The sequence below is a fragment of the Geotrypetes seraphini genome, chromosome 12, assembly GCF_902459505.1.
Source record: "Geotrypetes seraphini chromosome 12, aGeoSer1.1, whole genome shotgun sequence".
In the NCBI taxonomy this organism is placed as follows: Eukaryota; Metazoa; Chordata; class Amphibia; order Gymnophiona; family Dermophiidae; genus Geotrypetes; species Geotrypetes seraphini.
The window spans coordinates 58,409,231-58,433,569 of NC_047095.1; the positions used below are offsets into that span (position 1 = coordinate 58,409,231).

Below are 24,339 nucleotides of genomic sequence, written 5' to 3' on the forward strand. Positions count from 1 at the left end.
TGATCCAAGTAATAAGCAAGAGCATGTTTATAGTCCAATGTGCGGAGTACAGCTTCACCAGGGTGAGAATGCGGTCTTGGAAAAAAGACAGGAAGAACTATAGACTGGTTCAAATGAAATTCCAAGACGACTTTTGGGAGGAACTTGGAATGAGTGTGAAGAATCACCCTATCATGGTATGAGGAATACTACTTTTCAACTGAAATGCTTGAGAGATTAAGTTGAGTGGTTCAAATGGAGCTTCATCAGAGTGGAAAGTACAACATTAAGGTCCCAAGTAACTGGTGCTAAGTAACCAGAGGAGGCTTGAGAGGTAGCTTGATATGGTAAAGGCCTTTCATGAATCTGGAAACCAAAAGATGTAAAGACAATGGCTTTTTGCCCAATGGTATTACAATGGTTCTCACAATTCTTAAAAAATAGAACATATGAAGTATGGAAAGACAACAAGAAATCCCAGTAATGGATGGCCAACTGTGGGGTCCTACAAGGATCTCCCCTATCACCTACGCTATTTAATATCTATCTGAGAGCTCTGGGAAATAATCTCCCTCAACCCAGGATCAAATCCTCTCTTAAGCAGACAATATATTCATTCTCTGTATAGCAGAAGAATCTTTTGGATTTCAGATCTAGATACCAACGTACAGGACCAACTCTCCAACATTCTCTATATAGGAGACAATCTCTTTGGGGATTGTAGAAAAGAAGCAACACGGAAAATCAAAAGACAGAATGACTGCTTGACCACCTTGTCATCCAACAAATCAATGCAGTCTCAAGCACCAAAGAAATATTCTAATACTCCTCTTATTAATCCAAATGAAAATATAACCAGCATTTTTCATTAATTGCTCATCAAATCAGAGACATCCTAGACAACAGAGGCAGCAGAACAGCCTATCACAGCCTCAATCCAAACAACAGTCCTTTTGACTCCATAATAGAGAGCACTGTCAGCATATCTCAACTTTTACCTCAGACTCTACCCATAGGAAGTCACCTCAACCACTTTTATCAGTGATGGTCTCTCATATCATCAGATCTCTGGGTCCTTCGATGGGTCTCACAGTCTTACCCTATCCACCATATTGTCCAGACTGAACACCATCCAATTTCCACCTTTTCCAAAACTGAAGGAAAACCTTCAAAAGGCACCTGTTCAACTCAAATGAAAAAGGTAGAAAGGCCTGTGAGCAACTGGTTAAAGAAACAAAGTGTGCGTTTCTTTTACAGCAGCTTTAAAAAAAAAAAAAAAAAAACTTGTCCATCTTTGGCAAAAATTTAGAAACATGACAGCAGATAAAGGCCAAATGGCCCATCTAGTCTGCCCATCCACAGTAACCATTACCTCTTCCTCACTCTATTGGTTAAGGCTCTTTACACCAGCATTGTGATGTCATAGAACTATTGTAACATGATGGAAGATAAAGGTCAAATGGCCCATCCAGTCTGCCCATCCAGAGTAACCATTCTCTCTTTCTCTCTCCAAGAGATCCCACGTGCTTATCCCAGGCCCTCTTGAATTCAGACACAGTCTCTGTTTCCATCACCTCTTCCGGGAGACTGTTCCACGCATCTACCACCCTTTCCATAAAAAAGTATTTCCTCAGATTACTCCGGTGCCTATCACCTTTTAACTTGTGGCGACTTTTTAGAAAATTAAATATATTAATAAAACAGCAAGTTTTGAACATTATTTTTGGTCCTTTATGCATTACAGTATCTTCATTTAAACAAAAGTTACGGAGTTGGCGGCATAACTTTTCATTTAACCCTCATACAAATTCCAGCAAAAGCACATCCACACAAGCACCACCTTTGATGTACCGCTGCTGGAAGCATCACGTGACAGTAACACAAAAAACAGAGATCTGATCTCACCTGCTGATTGTAAGCTTAAACCTGTATCCAGCTTGCTGTGTGGCTTGGTACTAACAAACAGATAGCAGAGAACACACACAGTGATGATAAATGCAAGCAGTACCACTGCTGCTATCGACAATCCCACAAGCGCTCCTACACTGAGAAGAGAGAGAAAAAAAAAGAAAGAGAAGAATTAGTTATAGAAACAAACAGAGCACCATTTAAGTTTTGCATTTCTCATGCAAATTACCAGATTCAATTTAAAATAAATTCAATCATATTTTGGGATACCACAGACGTTTACACTGGCTGCAGATAGAGGCCAGAGTACTTTTTAAGTTTGGCTGCATGTGTTATAAGATAATAAATGGTCTGGTTCTGATTTATCTTCCTGATCATTTTAAGTTTGCAGGTACCTTATACAAAGGCCCTAGATCAGAGGTGTCCACACTTTTTGGGCTTGCGAGCTACTTTTAAAATGACCAAGACAAAATGATCTACCAACAATAAAATTTTTAAAAAAAACATAAAGCACACTGAAAGGCAGAGAAAATGTTAATTATCATTCATATTCCGGGATTTTTTCAAAGAGGTCAAGGCAGATGACTCTATGCAATGTCACCTCAGTAACAACCATACAAAAAGAGACAAATATATCCCCTCCCTTTTTTCTAAACCGCGATAGCAGTTTTTAGCGCAGGGAGCTGAACTGAATGCCCCATGCTACTCTCGACGCTCTTAGGCTTCCTGCGCTAAAAACCGCTATTGCAGTTTAGTAAAAAGGAGCCATAGTGCGAAATATAGACAGCAGATATAAATTCTCAAAACGGACACATTTTGATCACTAAATTGAAAATAAAATCATTTTTCCTACCTTTGTTGTCTGGTGATTTCATGAGTCTCTGGTTGCACTTTCTTCTTCTGACTGTGCATCCAATATTTCTTCCCTTCTTTCAGCCTCCTGTATGCTTCCTCTCCTCTAGACCTCATTCTCTCCCCCAACTTTTTCTTTCTTTCTCCCTGCCCCCTTCTTTCTTTCTGTCTCCCTCTCTCTCCATGCCCCCTTTCTTTCTGTCTCCCTGTTCCCCCTTTCTTTCTGTTTCCCTTCTTTGTCTCCCTACCCCCCCTGCTTTCTGTCTCCATGCCTGCCCCTTTCTTTCTTTCTTTCTCTCTGCCCTCCAAGCCACTAGGTTTGCCACCGCCGCCGCCTTCGGGGAACAGGCCCCCAAGCCACTGCCATCCCAAGCTCTCCCTGCAGAAGCATTGCGCTAACCAGCATTCCGCTCCCCGATGTCAATTCTGACATCAGAGAGGAAATTCCGGGCCAGCCAGGCAGCGATTGGCAGGGAGAGCTTGGGGCGGCAGTGGGGAACGTCGGGGAGAGGAAGGCTGATTGGCCTGGTAGATCAGGATGGCAACACGAGTCTATCATGGAGCCTGGGATGAGCTCCGCGATCGACTCGCGTTGCCTTCCTGATCTACCGGTCGATCGCGATCGACGTATTGGGCACCCCTGCCCTAGATTATTTGAATTTCCATCAGTAAAGGGTTGCCAATATAAAAGATTTTTGAACTGAATAGCACAGTTACTTACCGTAACAGGTGTTATCCAGGGACAGCAGGCATATATTCTCACATGTGGGTGACGTCATCTACGGAGCCCCAGCGCGGACAGCTTTTCAAGCAAACTTGCTAGAAGTTTCAAGTTTGCACACTGCACCACGCATGTGTCTGCTTCCTCGCCCACTAGAGGGCGCGTTCCACCTCGTGGTCCTCAGTTCCATCACAAGCAAAGAAGCCATCCCCGGGGAGGCGGGTGGGTTGTGAGAATATATGCCTGCTGTCCCTGGATAACACCTGTTACGGTAAGTAACTGTGCTTTATCCCAGGACAAGCAGGCATGATATTCTCACATGTGGGTGACCTCCAAGCCAACCAAAAAAGGGCAGGTGGGAGGATGGTAATTTATGAAAACAGGTTACGTAACACCGACTGGCCAAACCGGCCATCACTTCTGGACAAAGTGTCCAGGCAATAGTGGGAAGTGAATGTATGAACCGAAGACCAAGTGGCAGCTTTACAAATGTCCTCCATAGGAGTGGATCGGAGGAAAGCAACCGAAGCTGCCATCGCTCGGACCTTATGCCCCGTGACACGCCCCGAGAGCGGGAGACCAGCCTGAGCGTAGCAAAAAGAAATGCAAGCAGCCAACCAGTTGGACAAGGTGCGCTTAGAAACCGGATGTCCCAGACGATTAGGATCAAAGGACAAAAACAATTGAGGAACCTTCCGATGAGACTTGGTACGTTGGAGGTAAAATGCCAATGCCCTCTTACAGTCAAGAGAATGGAGCGCCGTCTCGCCAGGATGGGAGTGGGGCTTAGGAAAAAACACAGGAAGGACAACCGACTGATTCAAGTGGAAATCCGATACAACCTTTGGCAAAAACTTCGGATGTGTGCGCAAAACCACCTTATCATGATGGAACACCGTGAAAGGTGGATCCGCCACTAGAGCTTGCAACTCACTAACTCTTCGAGCCGAAGTGAGCGCAATCAGAAAAACCACCTTCCAAGTCAGGAATTTGAGAAGGGATACGTCCATGGGCTCAAAAGGAGGTTTCATAAGTTGAGCCAGGACAACATTCAAATCCCAAACCACCGGAGGAGGCTTCAGAGGGGGACAAACATTGATTAGCCCCTTCATGAACCGTTGCACCATAGGGTGAAGCGAGAGAGCACGACCATCCAAGTGCCGGTGAAAAGCTGAGATGGCACTGAGATGTACCCGGACTGATGTCGTCTTCAGGCCTGATTTAGACAAATGCAACAAGTAGTCTAAAACCGACGCCACCGGGATGGAATCAGGATTCAGATGACGCGAGGAACACCAAGATGAAAATCTGGTCCACTTTTGTGAATAACAAAGCCTGGTCGAGACCTTGCGCGAGGCTTCCAAAACCTCCTTCACTGACTGAGAAACCCGGATTGAAGTGAAGGGGAAAGGAACCAAGCAGTCAGGTGCAAGGACTGAAGATTGGGATGCAACAGCGAACCCCGACTCTGAGATAGCAGAGAGGGAAACACAGGCAGAAGCAGAGGTTCCCTGACACTGAGTTGAAGAAGCAGGGAGAACCAATGCTGCCGAGGCCACCGAGGCGCAATGAGAATCATCGTGGCCGTGGATGACTTGAGACGCACCAACGTTCTCATGATCAAGGGAAAAGGAGGGAACGCATACAGGAACCTCCCCCCCCAGTCCAGAAGGAAGGCATCCGCCTCCAGACGGTCCGGGGAGTACATCCTTGAACAATATAGGGGTAGTTTGTGAGTCTCCGAGGAGGCAAACAGGTCTACCTGCGGAGTCCCCCAACGGTCGAAGACCTCGCGTAGAACTCTGGAGTGGAGAGACCACTCGTGCGGCTGAAGAAGCCGACTGAGCTTGTCTGCCAAGCAGTTCTGGTCTCCCTGAATATAGACCGCTTGTAGGAAGATGTTCCGGGAAATTGCCCACTCCCAAAGGCGAAGCGCCTCCCTGCAGAGGGGCCAAGAGCCCGTGCCACCCTGCTTGTTGACATAGTACATTGCTACCTGGTTGTCCGTGCGAACTAGGACTACCTGATCGCGGAGAAGGTGGTCGAACGCCCGGACCGCCAAGTAAATGGCTCGAAGTTCCAGCACATTGATGTGACGAAGACGGTCCTCCGACGACCACAGACCTTGGGTCCGCAGCCCGTCTAGATGGGCCCCCCACGCATACTCCGAAGAGTCCGTGGTCAGGACCCTGCGAAAGGGAGGGGCTAGAAACAGCAACCCCCCGGAAAAATTGGAACAGTCGGTCCACCAACGGAGCGACCGTTTCAAAGAAGGAGTGACCGTAATGAGGCGGGACACCGGATCGCAATCCTGGCGCCACTGGGAGGCCAGAGTCCACTGAGAGATTCTCAGGTGCAGTCTGGCAAAAGGGGTGACATGGACCGTTGATGCCATGTGGCCCAGAAGCATCATCATGCGCTGGGCCGATACCACCTGAAGCTGCGAGACCCATCGCCCCAGCCGAACCAAGGCCTCCAACCGAGGCTGCGGAAGGTACGCACGCCGGCGCACAGTGTCCAGCACTGCGCCTATAAATTGAAGAGACTGGGCCGGCTGCAACTGCGACTTGGGGAAATTCACCTCGAATCCCAGCTGTTGAAGGAAGGCTATACACTGTCGGGTCGCTGAGATAACCCCCTCCCTGGTCGTGCTTTTGATCAGCCAATCGTCCAGGTAGGGGAAAACCTGAAGACCCCGAGTCCTCAGGGCCGCCGCGACCACGACCATACACTTCGTGAAGACTCGAGGGGACGAAGCTAGGCCAAAGGGCAGGACCCTGTACTGCAGGTGCAAGTCCCCCACCTGGAACCTTAAAAACTTCCGGAAGGCAGGATGCACCGGAACATGAGTATATGCCTCCTTCAGGTCGAGGGAGCACATCCAGTCCCCTTCCTCCAAGAGAGGGTATAGAACCGGGAGAGACAGCATCCGAAATTTCTCCCGGACCAGGAATTTGTTGAGCTTCCTGAGGTCCAGTATAGGGCGTAGGTCCCCGGTCTTTTTCGGGACCAGAAAGTAGCGGGAGTAAAACCCCGTCCCTCGCTGATCTGCGGAAACCGGTTCGACCGCACGAAGCTTCAGCAGGGCCCGGGCCTCGGCCAGCAGGAGGGGAAGCTGGCTCCGATTGAATGTGGAGGGTCCCGGAGGCATATCCGGTGGCACAGACAAGAAATTGAGAGAGTAACCCTCGGAGACGGTCCGGAGCACCCAGGCGTCTGATGTAATTTCGGTCCAGGCTGGGTAAAAGGACCGAAGGCGCCCCCCTATAGGCAGGGATGTGTGAGCGGCGGCGGAGGGGAACCTGCCCCATCCGCTCAGCCCGTCAAAAAGAAGGCGCGGGCTTGGAAGGGCCCTGCGCCGGGGCTTGCGTTTGTCCCCCTCTGCCCCTCTGAGCCTGGCGTCGAGGTGGCGGTCTGGAAAAGGCAGGAGTAGATTTTTGAGGATACCTCCTCGGGGGAGGGCGGAAGGGTTTCTGCGGCGGGGGTCTAGGCTTGGGCCGGACCAAGGAGGCCAACGAGCGCTCCTGCTCAGACAACCGCTTGGTCGCCGCCTCTAATGACTCATCAAAGAGCTCGGACCCCACACAAGGCAAATCCGCAAGGCGATCCTGCAGGTTTGGGTCCATGTCGAGGGTGCGAAGCCAGGCCAAACGGCGCATTGCCACCGCGAAGGCCGACACCCTCGAAACCAGCTCAAATGCGTCGTACAAGGCGTGAAACAGGTACAACCGCAGTTGAGACAGGTTGGACATGAATGTATCAAAACCTGCCTTCTGGGAGTCCGGCATGGAGTCACGAAACTGAGGAAGGTCCCTCACCATACCCCGAAGATAGGAGGAAAAGGTGAAGGCATAATTTAGCACCCTGGTGGCCATCAGGGAATTGGAATAAAGGCGACGGCCAAACTTGTCCAGGGTTCGGCCCTCCCTACCAGGTGGAACCGCCGCAGAAACCCGGGAAGGTTGAGACTTCTTAAGGGCAGATTCCACCAGCAAAGACTGGTGGGAGAGCTGCGCCTTGTCGAATCCCTTAGCCGGCACCGTCCTGTATTTGCCCTCCATCTTGGACGGGACTGACGTGACTGTAAGGGGGCTTGATAAATTTTTTAACCAAGTCTGCAGGAGAACCTTATTGTATGGGAGCCGAGGAGCCTCCCTAGGCGGAGTTGGAAGATCCTGCTCCTCAAGGAACTCCTTGGAATAGTGGGATCCGACCGAGAGGTCCAACCCGAGAGCCTTGGCCATGTCTCGCACAAAAACCGAAAAAGAAGACGGTTTGGCAGCCGGGGAAGGAGACCTCGACTTCCTCGCCGATGAAACCGGAGAGGCCTCGTGCGAATAATATAAGGGATCTCTCCCTGACCCCGAGCCCCACGATGTCCTTTCCACAGGCCTCGAGGGGGTAGGAGAATGAGTCCGCCTCGACGAGGCCCGGGGCGAGGACCCCGGGGTCCGGGGGACGAGAGCCCTTTCCCGTTTCCTCGGCGAGGAAGAACGGGACACCCGAGGCGCCGGGGAACGGAGAAGCTTGGGATTGTCAATACGCAACTCCGACACCCGCAACGCCTCGCCCCCGATCGGGGAAGACCGACCGCGCCCGCGAGGCGAACCCCGTGAGCGCTTCGGCTTCCTCGGCCGGCGCCTCGACCGAGTCCGAGGCGAGGGCGAAGACCCCCGGGAGGACCTCGAGGAGGAGGACGAGGAAATGCGGCGGACCCGACGCATCCTGTCCCGGGGCCGCACACTACGCTCCGGCTGATCCCCCGAGGTCGATGGCAAGACCGAAGCCGAGGCCGAGGTGGGCTGAGCCTCGATAACCGAGACCGAGGTCGGAGGAGCCCCGGTCTCCGAGGTCGAGGGAGCCCCGGCACCCGAGGCCGAGGTCGCTGGGGCCGAGGCCACCGAGGTAACAGCCGCCGGGGTCGCAGCCCGTTGCAGCTGTTCCAGGGCCCCCGACAGCTCCGATGATATGAGCGCTCTGAGGAGGTCCTGGAAAGCCGGAATCCCGACGAAAGTCGGGAGGTCCGACTCCGGGGCATGCTCCCTGGAGGGCGACCTCGGTCTCGAGTGTTCCCTCGGGGCATGCACGGGCGGGGCCCGAGGCGGGGCCGAGGACGACCCACCCGCCTTGGTGGAAGCAGAGGACGGCTTCTTTGCAGACCCTGTAGGGGATGGAAAAGAGGACTTACCCGAGGTAGTCTTCGGTCCCGAGGTCGACTTAGTCGAAGGGCGAGGAGAAGCCGAGGGCCCCGAGGTCGTCGAGGCCGAGGTCGAGGCCGGGGCCGAAGCCGAGGCCGACGTCGAGGCCTTCACCACGGGGTCCACTGCAAATAACTCCGCCATCCTAGATCTCCTGTGGCGGAGAGCTCTGGGTTGAAAAGTGGAACAACGATCGCACGAGGTCGTAGGGTGTTCCGGGCCCAGACAAATGATGCACCACCGGTGGGGGTCTGTAATAGAAAGCAGTCTCTCGCACCGGCTGCACTTTTTGAAGCCCGTCACAGGACGGGACATCAACGTAAAGACCGGCCGGGAACGATCGACGTCCCGCGGCCACGGCTTCCGGGAGCCCCCGGAGGCCAAAGAAAAGAAAAATATTTTTTTTTTTTTTTTTTTTGAAAAAGAAGAAGAATAAAGAATAAAGAATAAACACGATAAGCACAGCGACCGAAAAATCAGACGCGGTGACAGAAGCAGCGAAAAAGGATTTGGAGCTCACTAACCACAGGGCTTACTGGCTCCGCGGCAAAAAATGAACTGAGGACCACGAGGTGGAACGCGCCCTCTAGTGGGCGAGGAAGCAGACACATGCGTGGTGCAGTGTGCAAACTTGAAACTTCTAGCAAGTTTGCTTGAAAAGCTGTCCGCGCTGGGGCTCCGTAGATGACGTCACCCACATGTGAGAATATCATGCCTGCTTGTCCTGGGATAAACTAGCTTATCAGGTGGTCTTTTGGAATTGCAAATTTTGGCCCATTGATTCCAACATCTGACTCATATTTATGCTTTAGGAAATCATTAAAGACCTACTTACGGCTAAGCTGAACCCATGGCTAGTCCAAATTGTGCTCGAAGCCCCCACCTACCTCGACTTCAGAAAATTACTCAAAACTCACTTATTCCACGAACAGGACCCTTAATACCACCCTACCTCAATGAACTGAAACCAACTACCCCCTCACACTGTTTCTTCCCCCTCCCCCTTCCCCTTACGACTCTCTTCTCCCTATCCTTTTAACCACAACCACATCGTTGCCTGTAACTTTGATAAATTGATGTGATTCCGCTTGTAATCTCTGATCTTTGTTTAATTGATGTGAACCGCCTAGAACTCCCTGGGTATGGCGGTATACAAGAAAGCACAGTTACTTACCGTAACAGGTGTTATCTAGGGACAGCAGGCAGATATTCTCACATGTGGGTGACGTCATCTACGGAGCCCCAGCGCGGACAGCTTTTCAAGCAAACTTGAAAGAAGTTTCAAGTTTGCTATGCTGCACCACGCATGTGCATGCCTTCTTGCCCACTAGAGGGCGCATCCCCACCTCGTGGTCCTCAGTTCCATAGCCAGCAAAGAAGCCATCCCCAGGGAGGAGGGCGGGTTGTGAGAATATCTGCCTGCTGTCCCTGGATAACACCTGTTACGGTAAGTAACTGTGCTTTATCCCAGGACAAGCAGGCAGCATATTCTCACATGTGGGTGACCTCCAAGCCAACCAAAAAAGGGCAGGTGGGAGGATGGCAATTTAGGAAAAAAGGCTACACAAAACCGACTGGCCAAACCGGCCGTCGCTTCTGGACAACGTATCCAGACAGTAGTGGGAGGTGAAAGTATGAACCGAAGACCAAGTGGCAGCCTTGCAGATGTCCTCCACTGGAGTAGACCGGAGGAAAGCAACAGAAGCGGCCATTGCTCGGACTTTATGTCCCGTGACCCGACCATGCAGCGCAAGACCAGCCTGAGCGTAGCAAAAAGAAATACAAGCAGCCAACCAGTTAGACAAGGTGCGCTTGGAAACAGGACGTCCTAACCGATTAGGGTCGAAGGACAAAAATAATTGAGGAACCTTCCGATGAGACTGAGTGCGTTGAAGATAAAAAGCCAACGCCCTCTTACAGTCAAGCGTGTGAAGCGCCACATCGCCAGGATGCGAGTGGGGCTTCGGAAAGAACACCGGAAGAACAATGGACTGATTGAGGTGGAAATCAGACACAACCTTTGGAAAAAATTTAGGATGGGTGCGAAGAACCACCTTGTCATGATGAAACACAGTAAAAGGTGGTTCCGCAACCAAAGCCTGCAACTCACTAACCCGCCTAGCTGAGGTGAGTGCAATCAGAAAAATCACCTTCCAAGTGAGAAACTTAAGATGAGATTTGTCAATAGGCTCAAAAGGAGGCTTCATCAGCTGAGCCAAAACCACATTGAGATCCCAAACTACAGGAGGAGGTTTCAGAGGGGGATGAACATTCACCAGACCCCGCATGAAACGAGTCACCAGAGGATGAAGAGAGAGAGACCAATCCTCAAGATGCCGATGGAAAGCAGCAATAGCACTAAGATGCACTCGAATGGAAGTCGTCTTCAGCCCAGACTTGGACAAATGCAACAAATATTCCAGAACCGAAGACACCGGAACCGAACTCGGATCCAGATTGTGCGAGGAACACCAGGATGAAAATCTGGTCTACTTCTGGGAATAACAAAGCCGAGTCGAGATCTTGCGCGAGGCTTCCAAAACCTCCCTAACAGACTGAGAAACAGAACCCGAAGTCAAGGGGAAAGGAGCCAAGCCGTCAGATGTAAAGACTGAAGATTGGGATGCAACAGCGACCCCCGACTCTGAGACAGCAGAGAAGGAAAAACAGGCAGAAGCAGAGGCTCCCTGACACTGAGTTGAAGGAGCAGGGAGAACCAGTGTTGACGAGGCCAACGAGGCGCAATGAGAATCATAGTGGCTCTGGACGATTTGAGATGAACCAACGTCCTCAAGATCAGAGGAAAAGGAGGGGAACGCATACAGGAACCTCCCTCCCCAGTCGAGAAGAAAGGCATCGGCCTCGTGACGGTCCGGGGAGTACATCCGAAGAACAATAGAGATGGCAGTTTGTGAGTCTCCGGGGAGGCAAACAGATACACCTGAGGCGTCCCCCAGCGGTCGAAGACCTCTTGCAGAATCGGGAGTTCAGCGGACCACCTCGTGCGGCTGAAGAAGACGACTGAGTTTGTCGGCCAGCACAAATTTCTTCTCTCCCTGAATATAAACCGCCCGAAGGAAGATTGTTCTGGGAGGACCGCCCATTCCCAAAGACGCAGGGCTTCCCGGCACAGGGACCAAGAGCACGTCCCCCCTTGCTTGTTCACATAGTACATCGCCACTTGGTTGTCCGTCCGCACGAGGACTACCTGATCGTGCAGCAGGTGGCAGAACGCTCGAGCGGCCAGAAAAATGGCACGAAGTTCCAACACATTTATGTGACAAAGACGGTCCTCCGCTGACCATAGACCTTGGGTCCGCAGACCGTCGAGATGAGCCCCACACGCGTACTAGACGAGTCCGTGGTCAGGACCTTGCGAATGCGGAGGGACGAGAAAGAGCAGCCCCCCCGGAAAGATTGGAAGAGTTGGTCCACCAACGGAGCAAGCGTCTCAAGGAAGGAGTCACTGCTACAGGAAATGAGAGCGGGTCCCGATCCTGACGCTACTGGGAGGCCAAGGTCCACTGAGGAAGCTCAGGTGCAAGCTGGCGAACGGCGTGACATGCACCGTCGACGCCATATGGCCGAGTAGAACCATAAGACTCTGTGCCGACACCGAAGTCTGCAGCGAAATCTGGGAACTCAGGCGAAGTAGGGCCTCCAACCGCGGAGGCGGGAGGAACGCCCGTAGGCGAACCGTGTCCAGCATGGCCGCGATAAACTGAAGGGATTGAGCCGGGCACAACTGAGACTTGGGAAAGTTCACTTCGAACCCCAGACGTTGAAGGAAGATGATAGTCTGTCGGGTCGCTGAGATAACCCCCTCCCTGGAAGGGGCCTTGATCAGCCAATCGTCCAGGTAGGGAAAGACCTGCAGACCCTGAGATCGCAGGGCCGCCGCGACAACCACCATACACTTCGTGAAGACTCGAGGGGACGAAGCCAGTCCAAAGGGGAGGACCCGATACTGAAGGTGCAACTCTCCCACCTGGAATCGAAGAAACTTGCGGAAGGCAGGATGCACCGGAACATGAGTATAAGCCTCCTTCAGGTCCAGGGAGCACATCCAGTCCCCTGCTTCCAACAGAGGGTACAGGACCGGAAGCGACAACATACGGAACTTCTCTCGGACCAGGAACTTGTTGAGCTTCCGGAGGTCCAAAATGGGACGCAAGTCCCCGGTCTTCTTCGGGACCAAAAAATAACGGGAGTAAACCCCCCGTCCCCGTTGTGAGGGGGGCACCGGCTCCACCGCCCGAAGTCTCAACAAGGCCCTGGCTTCCGAGAGGAGAAGAGGAAGCTGGGTTCGATTGGAAGGAGCCGCGTCTGGCGGGCTTTCCGGCGCCGGCGGCAAGAAGTTGAGAGAGTAACCCTCGGAGATGACACGGAGTACCCAAGCGTCTGAAGTTATCCGAGCCCAGGTTGAATGAAAGGCCCGTAATCGTCCCCCAATGGGAAGCGGGTTCTGCGTCAGTGCGGAGGGGGCCTGCCCCCATCCGCGCAGCACGTTAAAGTTACTGGAGAATCTGTGTGGTTAGGGAAGTGTGCGAGTAGAGCTCCTGAAGACGCCAGGAGATGAAACAGTCTTGTATTGAGCTGAGTGCTTTACTCCTTGGAGAATGGAAAATTGTGAAGACAGAGGGGACAGCCGGACACGGAAGATTAAAACTTAACGAGTAACTGTTATTGATCTGCAGTGCATTTGCCGGTCTGAATCTCCTCTGACCTGAGATTTATGGACTAATGAATTAAGATCCAGTTTAGACTAAAAGTTTGAGTGTGTGTGAATGGTGACGTGTGTATGTAAGTTATTGGGATTCGGTTCAATAACTAAAAGATTTGGAATATTTATAGTTAAATTATTGTAACCTGTGGAAAATAGGCATTATGAATTTTTATAAATGAAAATGGTATGATATTAAAATAATTGATTGAGATAATATGTTTGTATTAATTATTTAATAGCTGATTTTATTTGATAAAGCTGCTTAATTTTCCCGGCACGAGCAACATCACGACCTTGCTGCCCGTGTCGTGTCAGCATGTAGGCATGGGACCCAGAAGTGACATCAGAGAGAGCCGACACCGACGCCGGGAAAATGAAAGAGGTAGGAGCTTACAGTCCACTGCACTAACCCACTAGGCTACATCTAGGGCCAGCTCAGCCTATTGACCAGATTAGCCTGGCCTAATATACTGGCGCCTACCTCTAGGCCAGGGGTGGGCAGCGAGGGTCACAATCCAGTCGGGTTTTCAGGATTTCCACAATGAATACGCACGAGATCTATTTGCATGCATTGCCTCCTATTCTATGCAAATGGATCTCATGCATATTCATTGGGGAAATCCTAAAAACCCGACTGGATTGCGGCCCTTGTTGCCCATCCCTGGTCTAGGTGCTGCTAGGCAGGTTTCTATAAACGGCATCTAGCAGCTGATTGACAGCCATTCTGAGCACTAGATGTCATTTACAGAATCCAGTCCTTACTGTATACTTATTTTTTTTAGGCATTTATAAACCACCTATCAAGGTTTACAATCAGGCACTCAAGCATTTTCCCTATCTGTCTAACATACCTGGAGTAATGGAGGATTGAGTGACTTGCCCAGGGACATAAGGAGCAGCAAGGGCTTTGAACCCATAGACTCCTGGGGTGCTGAGGTGCAGCTCTAACCACTAGGAGAGTGTGGCACAGTGGTTTAAAGCTACTAGCTTCAGCATCCGAGGTTGTGGGTTCAAGCCGTGCTGCTCCTTGTGACCTGGGCAAGTCACATAGGGCTAGAGCTAGGGCCTAAGCTCACCGATCATGTCCCAGCCAGTTTGCGAGCATTCCCCGACCCAATTCACTAACAATTCTGGCCGATCAATCTCCCAACCTGATCCGCCCATGCAAAATGAGGGGACATGGCATACATAAGTAGGAAGGCAGCGATTCACTAAACAGAAGAAGGAACACCGATTGGGCTTGCTGATCCAAAATGAAAACGACTGCTGATGGACCAGTCACTTACTATCCCTGCCGACTCTCCTGCTCTCTGCGCCCTGAAATACTCAGTGCAGTGTGAACCCGCGGGTTTAAAAGCGTGTTCTGTTCCACAATCTGGCTGCAAGCATGTTCTGTTCCATATAATCTGGCTGAACCTAGGACAAATTAGAATGATTCTTATTAATGTCCACTTGTAGGGCCAGCTAAACTGCAGCCACCGCTCCCCCTTTGACTTCGTTTGTGCTAAGAGCTAGCGCATGTGCAAATCGCATCTACAACCAACAAGATCTGTGCATGCGCCTCAATCGCTCTACAGAGATCCGAGGGAATGCTGTAGGGTGTGCATCCAATCACATCATTTGCATGCTGAAGCTGTTGTGAATTGGTCACTTAGCAAGACTCGTCTACAGATCGCCCAACAACGATGAGTTGAATGAATATAGGCCTTAATCCCCCCATTGCCCCAGGTACATTAGACAGATTGTAAGACCACTGGGACAGACAGGAAAACCATTCTGAACTCCCCAGGGAGAAAACTATAGAAAATTTAATAAATAGTGTAAAAAGTTTCAGCCTCCGATAACCAGACCAGAGCTGGTATTGTGACGTCACAATGCCTCATTCCACCAATGCCTAAGAGCCAACCTCATCAGTGATCTAATCTAATCTAATCTAAACCTTAAGTTTATATACCGCATCATCTCCATGAGAATGGAGCTCGACACGGTTTACAAGAACTTAAAATAGTGGGTAGAGAAGAAGATGTCACAATGGCTTGATTGTCCTATACTTGGCTCACTTTTACTATTTTCTAGAGTGGTACAATGGTTAAAGCTACAATCTCAGCACCCTGAGGTTGTAGGTTCAAACCCACACTGTTCCTTGTGACCCTGGACAAGTCACTTAATCCCCCCATTATCACTGAGGACAGAACAGGAAAAATGCTTTGAGTACCTGAATAAATTCATGTAAACCGTTCTGAGCTCCCCAGGGAAAACGGTATAGAAACAGAAAAAACTAGGCCATTCCTTCCTCTTGAAATGAGATGTGAAATGGGAGGATTAAGGGGCAGGGAACAGGTATGATCTGCACCTTATAGTTAATGCATGGTTACTTACCAGGCGCTCTCACTGATGCAAATAGGAAGTGGTAAGTGTAATCTAAGCTGCACATTTACTGTGCAGTAAAGGTGTTTTCTGTGCCAACTGTATCACTGGGCTGAGCATGCCCAGTTTCTATACAGACTCTGTGCTTACTGTGTGGAAGGTGAAAACCTTTACCATACTTTAGCATAAATTAATAATAAAACATAATGATCAAAACACACATACAGTAAACTAATAAAGAAAACCAACTCAAATATACATCAAATAATATCATATTTATGCAATGGGACCAATGGAAGAATTAACTAGAGGTGACAGTATATGTGAGATTTCAAATCCATAGAGATTTCACCTAAGGATGTTATTTGAAAGCTCATATCATTACCTCTGACTACTTATTCAACCAGAACAAGCAAAAGGTTATTACAGACTACAGAGAATCAGGAATGAAATATGGAGATTAGAAAATCTGGTATTAAAGATAAATTTTTCATTTCCAAAATGCTTATTCAGAAATGTATAATCATCTTTTCATTGCAAAATTTTCTGGAATGTTGATAGTGATAGTGAGATAAAACTGGCAAGTCATTAAAACTAGAATTAAATTATTGGAGAAAGAATTAAGTTTCTGTTCCAAGCCTGTGTTAATATATTTTTCTGTGTGTTACTCAGTGTCCAGGTGTTTGTTGTATATTTTCAATTGCAAGCTGATCCTTTTCAATTCCATTGCGACAAAGATCTTTCAAAACAGAAAGACAGCTCTTAAAAGTATTCTCAGCAGCTTATTCAGAAATGTATAATCATCTTTTCATTGCAAAATTTTCTGAAATGTTGATAGTGACAGTCTGAAGCTAACAAGTCATTAAAACTAGAATTAAATTATTGGAGAAAGAATTAAGTTTCTGTTCCAAGCCGGTGTTGATAATTTTTTCTGTTGTTACTCCGGTGTCCAATTAGTTTGTTGTGTATTTTAACTGCAAAATGATCCTTTTCAATTCCATTGCGACAAAGATCTTTCAAAACAGAAAACAAGCTCATAGAAGTATTCTCAGCAAAGACAAGCTTCAAAGTCAAATTTAAACCTTAAGTTTTGCCATTTTGTAAGAAACTAGTAAAGATTTCCAAGTATACCTATGGCCTCTGAAATCTTGCTTTATATAGTGTGCATGGAAGTGGCTGGCAGCACACCAGGCTGTGCGATCCTGGGATGGTGGGATGGGATTGGAGGGCAAAAGCAAAAATCAGTTGTGCCTGAAACTTCCCACTGGATTTATTTCGCCCAGTTCAGGGCATATCAGGTGAATCTCTGGGTTCACAATCACTTTATCAACTCAGTTCAAAACATAAGAATGTCCAAGGAAAACCAGCCTATAGCAAAAATCAGTTCAAAATATCAAAAGAATCAAGGAAAACATCAATCAGAAAAACAGTCCAAAATACAATAATGTTCATTGCAAAACAAAACTATTCCAAAGGCCGCCTTCCTCGGTTGAACTTTCCTTGGGCTTAATCAGTCTGGACCACTCGGGCCACAAGGCTACAGCCACCTCCCAAAGGATTATGAGGCAGACTCTCCTTCTCAGCCCGAAATCCCTTTGACGTCTTTTAACATTACTAGGATCTCTTCTGTGAATCCTAAACGTCCCCTTAGTAACAGTTTTCTTTTAGAACACTCACCCTTTTCTCCTCATTTTTTATGTTATTAATAACTTCCACTGACTCCCCACACTGTTCCTGGATTCAGTGGGAAGGGAACCTATCCACCTAAAATCAGATAGTTACAATCCCTTCTAGACGAGGTTGAAATCCTTTAGGGAAAGAAAAAATGGAAAAAGTTTCTAATCTCTTCCCCCCCACACTGCAGCTTCCCATGAAGCCTGAAAAGGAAGGTTTCTTTAAACCTGTTAACTTCCACCCTATTTACCAAGGTAGACTAGCAACTAGCTTTGCCTCCCTAAACTTTACATTTCTTAGCTCTAGGTCAGGCACTCTTAATCAACAGTAACTTAAGGCAATACACTACTTACAGGGTTCTTCCTGACACTCCTCTCACTCCAAAATGTGTCTATGTACCCTTATAGAATAGGCTCTCAGAAACTATCCCTAATGGAACGTGTTATCAGAGGATGTGGTAACAGTAGTATCTGGTTTAAAAACAGGTTTGAAAGTCCATAGCCTGCTATTGAGATAGAAGACAAGAAAAAGGAAATCCAACAATGTCAGCAGTGAAAATGAGGTGAACCAAAGACAAAGAAAAATACTGCAGACAGATGTGCAAGATGCAGGCAAGGTTTATTATTAAACAGATTGTTGCATACAAAATAGACCACTTTATAAAGAATATGGGACCCTATGGTCTATTTGTACGCAACAATCTGTTTAAAATAAACCTTGCCTGTGTCTTGTACATCTGTCTGCAGTATTTTTATTTGTCTTTGGTTCACTGCTATTGAGATAGACATGGGGGAAGTTACTGCTTGCACTGGGATCGGTAGCATGGAATCTTGGTACTATTTGGGATTCTAGAACCTTGATATTCTTTGGAATTATGGAATCTTCCTAATAATAATAATAACTTTATTCTTGTATCCCGCAATACCATGGAAGTTCAATGCGGTTAACAATAGAAGAGACTGTACATTTACAGCGATGATACATATTACAGTGTTATTACATTTACAAAGATGTTACATAGATAGCAGTAATAAAAAGGCATATACTAAAGAAGAGACTGTACGTATACAGCGATGTTCCATGTTAAAGCGGTGGTACATTTACAGTGATGTTAAATATGAGGCTATGAAAAGGCAGGGCAATTAGATAAAACAGAGCTTGAGAAAGAGAGGCCATAGTGGCTTGGGAGGGGGGCGTAGTCAGAGGGAATGGAGGCATGTCGAGGTCAGGAGGGTGCAGGGAAGGCAGCGTTAGCGGAATTTGTCGAAGAGGTAGGTTTTTAGTGACTTCCTGAACAGGTGGTAGGGTGGAGAGTTGGAGATGAGGGCGGTAAGGCAATTGTTCCATTTGCCCGCTTGGAATGCTAGGGTTCTATCAGTGAATCTCTTGTAGAGGCAGGCCTTTTAGGGAGGGAAAGGTGAATAGGTGGCGTTTCGTGTGCGAGAGGGGCCTGCTATTTTCAAGGTGCTCAGACAAGTAGATTGGGGAAGATCCTGTTAGAGTTTTGAAACAGAGGCAGGCGAACTTAAAGATGATCCTTGCCTCTACTGGGAGCCAATGGAGTTTGGTGTAGTAGGGCTAACATGGTCGTATTTTTTGAGATCATAGATGAGGCGGACGGCCGCATTTTGGACTGTTCTAAGACGTTTGATGGTATTTTTATAGGATCCCAGGTAAATAATGTTGCAGTAGTCCTAATATGCTTAATACCAGAGATTGGACGAGTAGACGGAAGGCTTGGTGGTCGAAGTAACGTTTGATGGTGCGCAGTTTCCAGAGGGTACAGAAACATTCCTACTCTTTTGGATTCTGGGAATCTTGCTACTCTTTGGGATTCTGCCAGGTACATTTGACCTGGATTGACCACTGCTGGATACTGGGCTAAATGGACCATCAGCCTGCCTCACTAAGGCTATACAAATTCTCTTGTGCAAATTTACAACAAATCAGAAAAAATATATTTCTTCACTCAGTGCACAATTGGAGGATGTAGCAAAAGCAGTTGGCATAGTTAGGGTTTAAAAAAAAGTTTGCAGAGATATTTTGGAGGAAAAGTTCATAAGCTTGATCAACCAGGAAGGACTTGGGAAAGCCACTGTTTATCCTTGGGTGTAAGCAACAAGGCGTCTATACAGTACCTCCAAGTTTCTAAGTTTCTAAGGCATTTCCCACACAGGAAAGCTAGGACCTCCCTCCACTTCAAAATCACTTAGCTCATGAACAACCTTACCTCCCTCTTCGGAACTTGAGCTCTCTCCAAGTTTTCCGTAAACATCTGAAAACCTGGCTTTTCTCAAAAAATGTAAGTCTCCCTCCAACTTAGGAATCAAGGAAACTCTTAATATCTTGGCATCCCAAGTCCCTCTAAATTTTCTTCACACTTCTACCTCTAACCCTCTGTTGTAGTTCCTTCCTATTTCTCCTACTATAAACCGCGTCGAGCTCTACAAACGTGGAGATGATGCGGTATACAAACCTAAGGATTAGATTAGATTAGATTTATTACCATAAATTTATCATCACCAATTGATACCTAATCACTTTAATCAAAGATTTCTTCTTTTCCTTCTGTTTCTGAAAATCCCTTCACTTTAGGAGGGGAGGGGTTAAAAAATATAAAAGAAAAAACAAGGGAAAAAGAAAACACCTTCCCACAGCCAAATACACTAAAATTGCCCAACGTTGTCAGCATTTTGAATTTATCAATTAAAAACAGACATACCCTGCACTCTGCATTTTTCCATGGCTGAATGCATGTGCATTTTTAGCTCCCTATATGCCAAGCCCCTCAGACATTAAAATCACAATATTAGCTACGAGCACCCAAGTTTTTCAGCAACAGAGTCATTTGTACTAGTTTTTATCTGCAGGGAAATACTTTAAAGTAGTCCCTTTAAGGACTTTTTTCTCATAAATAGCACGCTCTCCGGACACACACTGCAGACAATGCTTTTTTTTTGTTCAATATTTTTATTATTTTATATTAATAAACAATAAGAAAAGTTATACAACAACACTAACATAGGTATGACTAGTTACATAGGTAGAATTCTGATACATGAACATTTGGTAATATGGTTAACATCTTATTCACTACACATTTTTATAATAAGGATTACTGTCCCACCATATCCAAATATTGGTCCCAAATTTGGGACTTCATATCTCAAATTTTACCAATCCAGGAACCTATATCTTTAGCGAAAATCCTTTTTGGTGAGTTTGCTCTCAAATCTATCCTGTCTAAACATCATATCACTCTCTTCCAATCTCTAATTATGATCACTATCAAATACATATTAAACGATTGGAAACATTCTCATAAACTCTCATTTACAGCATGGTGGAATCTTGTCTGTATTATATTGCAATACAAGGGCATAACTGCCAAAAAGATGCATAGATTTCACAAATTTATACTCGTATGGGAACCAATAATTATTTATTGTAATTCACAATTGAATTCTCCTTTATCTCAATTGTTCCCCTCTGATCAAACTCGTTCTTAATGTTGTATCTCATCTCTTTGAGGCGAACTAATGACATAATACTGCCCAACTGTATACTGATGTTTGTCCATGACTACCTGCAGACAATGCTTTAAATAATGCTAAACGACTTTAATTAGCCTCATCGAAGCCATTAGCCAGAAAGGGAAATCATAAACAAACTGGCATCTTTAAGCCTGTAATGGCCACTGTGATAAAAAGTTTTGGAGTACTGTTATCGACAGAACTATGGCACTTGCTAGTGATATCTTGAACAGCCCAAAACAAACCATCAAATCAGACCTCCAGCCCATGAAAAGACTTGGAGGGGCATTTTCAAAAGGATGTCCAAGTCAGAATAAGAAAGACCACACCATAACATCCAAAACAGATGCCCATTTCACAGGTATTTTCGAATAGGAGATACTTCAAGATTTCCTGTTTGAAAATACAGTATGTGGGGGGGAAGGTGGGTGTGAGTGTGGCATCAGGGGGGGGAGGGGGCAGAGAGGTGCTGGTGCCCCCATCATGATGGAGCCCAGGGGTGATCCATACCCCACCCATCCCTTACTACGCCATTGAATCATAACACCTTTTTATACCCTGGATGTGACTGAACAGGTCTAACTTGGGACATCTTTCTTTTTAGACTTGGTTGCTTTTACCCATTTGGTAACCACTGTTGGACATCCTTACTATTTGGACATTTTGCAAAGTCCTTATGTTTTGAAAAAAAAAAGAAAAAAAAGCACCTTAAGAGTTCTGCAAAGTGGTCAGCATCTTTGAACATACAGCTGGCTGATTTGAGATAACAGCCCTATCATGAACAGATCATGTTCTAATCCAATTTCCTATCTAGGACTACCTAAAACAGATGGGCCTGACCAGAGACTGGAGACATGAGAAATCTGACTATTGAGAACTTCTAGAGGCCTTATCCTATCCCCATGTGGATGAAAAGATGACAACAGTTTTGGAGGCCATATCTGGCGAAGGATATAAAAAGGCTTGAAGCGGTCCAGAGGAAGGTGACGAAAATTGTAAGAGGTTTGAACCAAAAGAAGTATGAGAAGACTCGTACTCTGGAGGAGAGGAAGGACATGGGAGATATGATACAGGACGTTTAAATACTTGAAAGGTCTCAATATAGAACCAAATCTTTTCCAGAGAAGAAAAATGGTAAAACTAGAGGGCATAATTTGAGGTTACGGGGAGGAAGACTTAGGAGCAATGTTAGGAAATTCTTCAGCTCAAAGACCCCTATTCGGAACTTATACCTGTTTTGACTTGGTTTAAGTCAAAACGTATAAGTTTCAACTAGGCAACCTGTTAAAGGTTTTGGTTATACTTGCTGTACGACTAAGTCTATGTCGTCCCACCTCCCGCCCTTTCCCCTCCTCTAAAAACGCCTCTTTTCGCACTAGGCGTTTAGAGGCAGGGGAAAAGACTAAGCTGGTTTTAGATATGTCTAAAACCAGCTTTGATTATCGGTACTTGGACGATCTGGCTTTTTGATTGTCCAAGTACCGATTTTAGGCCCCCTTTTGGATGTTTTTTTAAATTTTATTTATTATGAGCCCCTTAGTTACATTCCACCATTATACTCACATTTTTGCCTATCAGATTTACTATCACACCTCAACAATATGGCACATGATGTTCTCACCACTATCACATATAGGATCAACTGGTCACTTATTTTCGCTATCACCATTCTTACTTAACATACATATATTCATTCATGCATGCATATTTAATTGTTTACACTAGGACCCCTGAGGAAGGATGTGTTTCTTTGAAACACAGACAGTGTCGGGTCTGATTCCACCAACCTTTGTGGATACAAAGAGGGGCCATAATCAAAAGGGATGTCTAAGTCCGTTTTACATACATCTCGCAAGTCATCCAAAGTTAAAAAGAGCCTAAGACACATTTTTGAAAGATACGTCCAACTTTTTTTTACTTTCGAAAATCATCTAATTATAATACGTCTTGCCGATTTGGATTACGAGCATGCTTCTGGAACAAATTATGCTCGTAAACCAAGGTACCACTGTAGTTGAAAATTTCAGTCAAATATTTTCTAAACATTTCCATGGAAGACACTCCTAATGATTTTGGAAAATTTAACAAATGAGCGTTTGAGCCTATGATTATAATTTTCCAACAGATCTATTTTCCTATTAAGAAGAATTTGTCTTTAACCAATCCTGAGGATATAGATTGGAGATCTTTAACTTTTCTTTCACCTGCATAATCTCTGAAGGTAATTGTTGCTTAATTCCTTCAAAGTTTTCAGAGAGGGAATTAACAGTACTCGCAAACGTTATTAGCTCCTGAGAAGATTTATCAACCGAAGAGTTGAGTTTCAAGAGAGCATTCCATATGCTCTCTAATGTAACCACCGGAGATGTTCTTGCTGGGGGAAAGGTAACCACCTTCCCTTCCAAATCCCGTTGTTCAACTGAGACTTCCACTGCTTCTGCCCCTGCAATTGGGGTCTTCCTCGCAAGAGAAAGTTTGCGGGGCTCCCTCAACTCAGCTGCAGGATACTCTGAGTGCGGTGGAGGCACAGCTGCCGGAGAGGAGAGAGAAATCTCCAGTCCTGATACCTCGGCTCCTCTTTCCTCAAAGAAACGCCAGACATCCCTCCAGAATTTGGTCTGGAACTCCAGGTACGGTTGTAAAATCCAAAATAGAGCGTTGAGTAGGGGTTGAAGTCCGGAGTGTAGGAGAATCAGTTTGGATCGTCCCCTTATGCTTCAAATGCGGCATTAGAAATTTTTTAAGGCAAAGTTGACTTCTCTGTAGATTGTAGTCATCTTAGATTTCCTTTCCATTGCCTTCCACCCTTTGTCCCAAAATTAAGTTGTACGCCGGGGATCCCTGCCTGCCCACCCCCGCTGAAGCCGCTGCCGGAGATCCCTCCCGGCTTTCCCCCCCTCCCTCGAAGCCGACCCAATTACTTGTTGGAGCCACACTTGCTCCCGCCACCCCCAGCGAACTCCATGCAGGGAAGGCACAAGCAGCAAATTCACACACTGCACATGGCTGGCCCACAAACCTTCCCTCTGACATCAACTCTGACGTCAGAGAGGAGGTTTCCGGGTCAGCTACTTACGTGCAGTGTGTGTCAGTCGCTGCCTGCACTGTCCCTGCATGGAGTTCGCTGGGGGCGGAGGGAGCGAGTGCAGCTCCAAATAACTGGGTCAGCTTTTGAGGAGAGGGTGCAGGCAGGCAGGCAGGGATCCCCGGCAGTGGCTTCAGCAGGGGGGGGGCAGGGCAGGAAAGGATCCCCGGCGGCAGCGGCTTCTACTGACGGGCAGGGAATATCTTCCACTATGGCCAGGCCACGTACTGTGTGTTGAGAAACACAGAGGTACTTAACCCAGTCCTCGGGACACATCTAGCCAGTCAAGTTTTCAG

The 24,339-nt window shown here is 47.2% G+C and overlaps 1 protein-coding gene across 1 annotated transcript in view; it reads right to left on the bottom strand.

Annotated features, from left to right (window-relative positions):
- Positions 1-24,339, bottom strand: part of SHISAL2A (shisa like 2A) — a 102,473-nt gene that overhangs the window by 56,046 nt on the left and 22,088 nt on the right. The window contains exon 2 of the mRNA XM_033915784.1: positions 1,885-2,024. Within this exon, the coding sequence (XP_033771675.1) occupies positions 1,885-2,024 (140 nt within the window). The remainder of the gene's footprint in view (positions 1-1,884; positions 2,025-24,339) is intronic.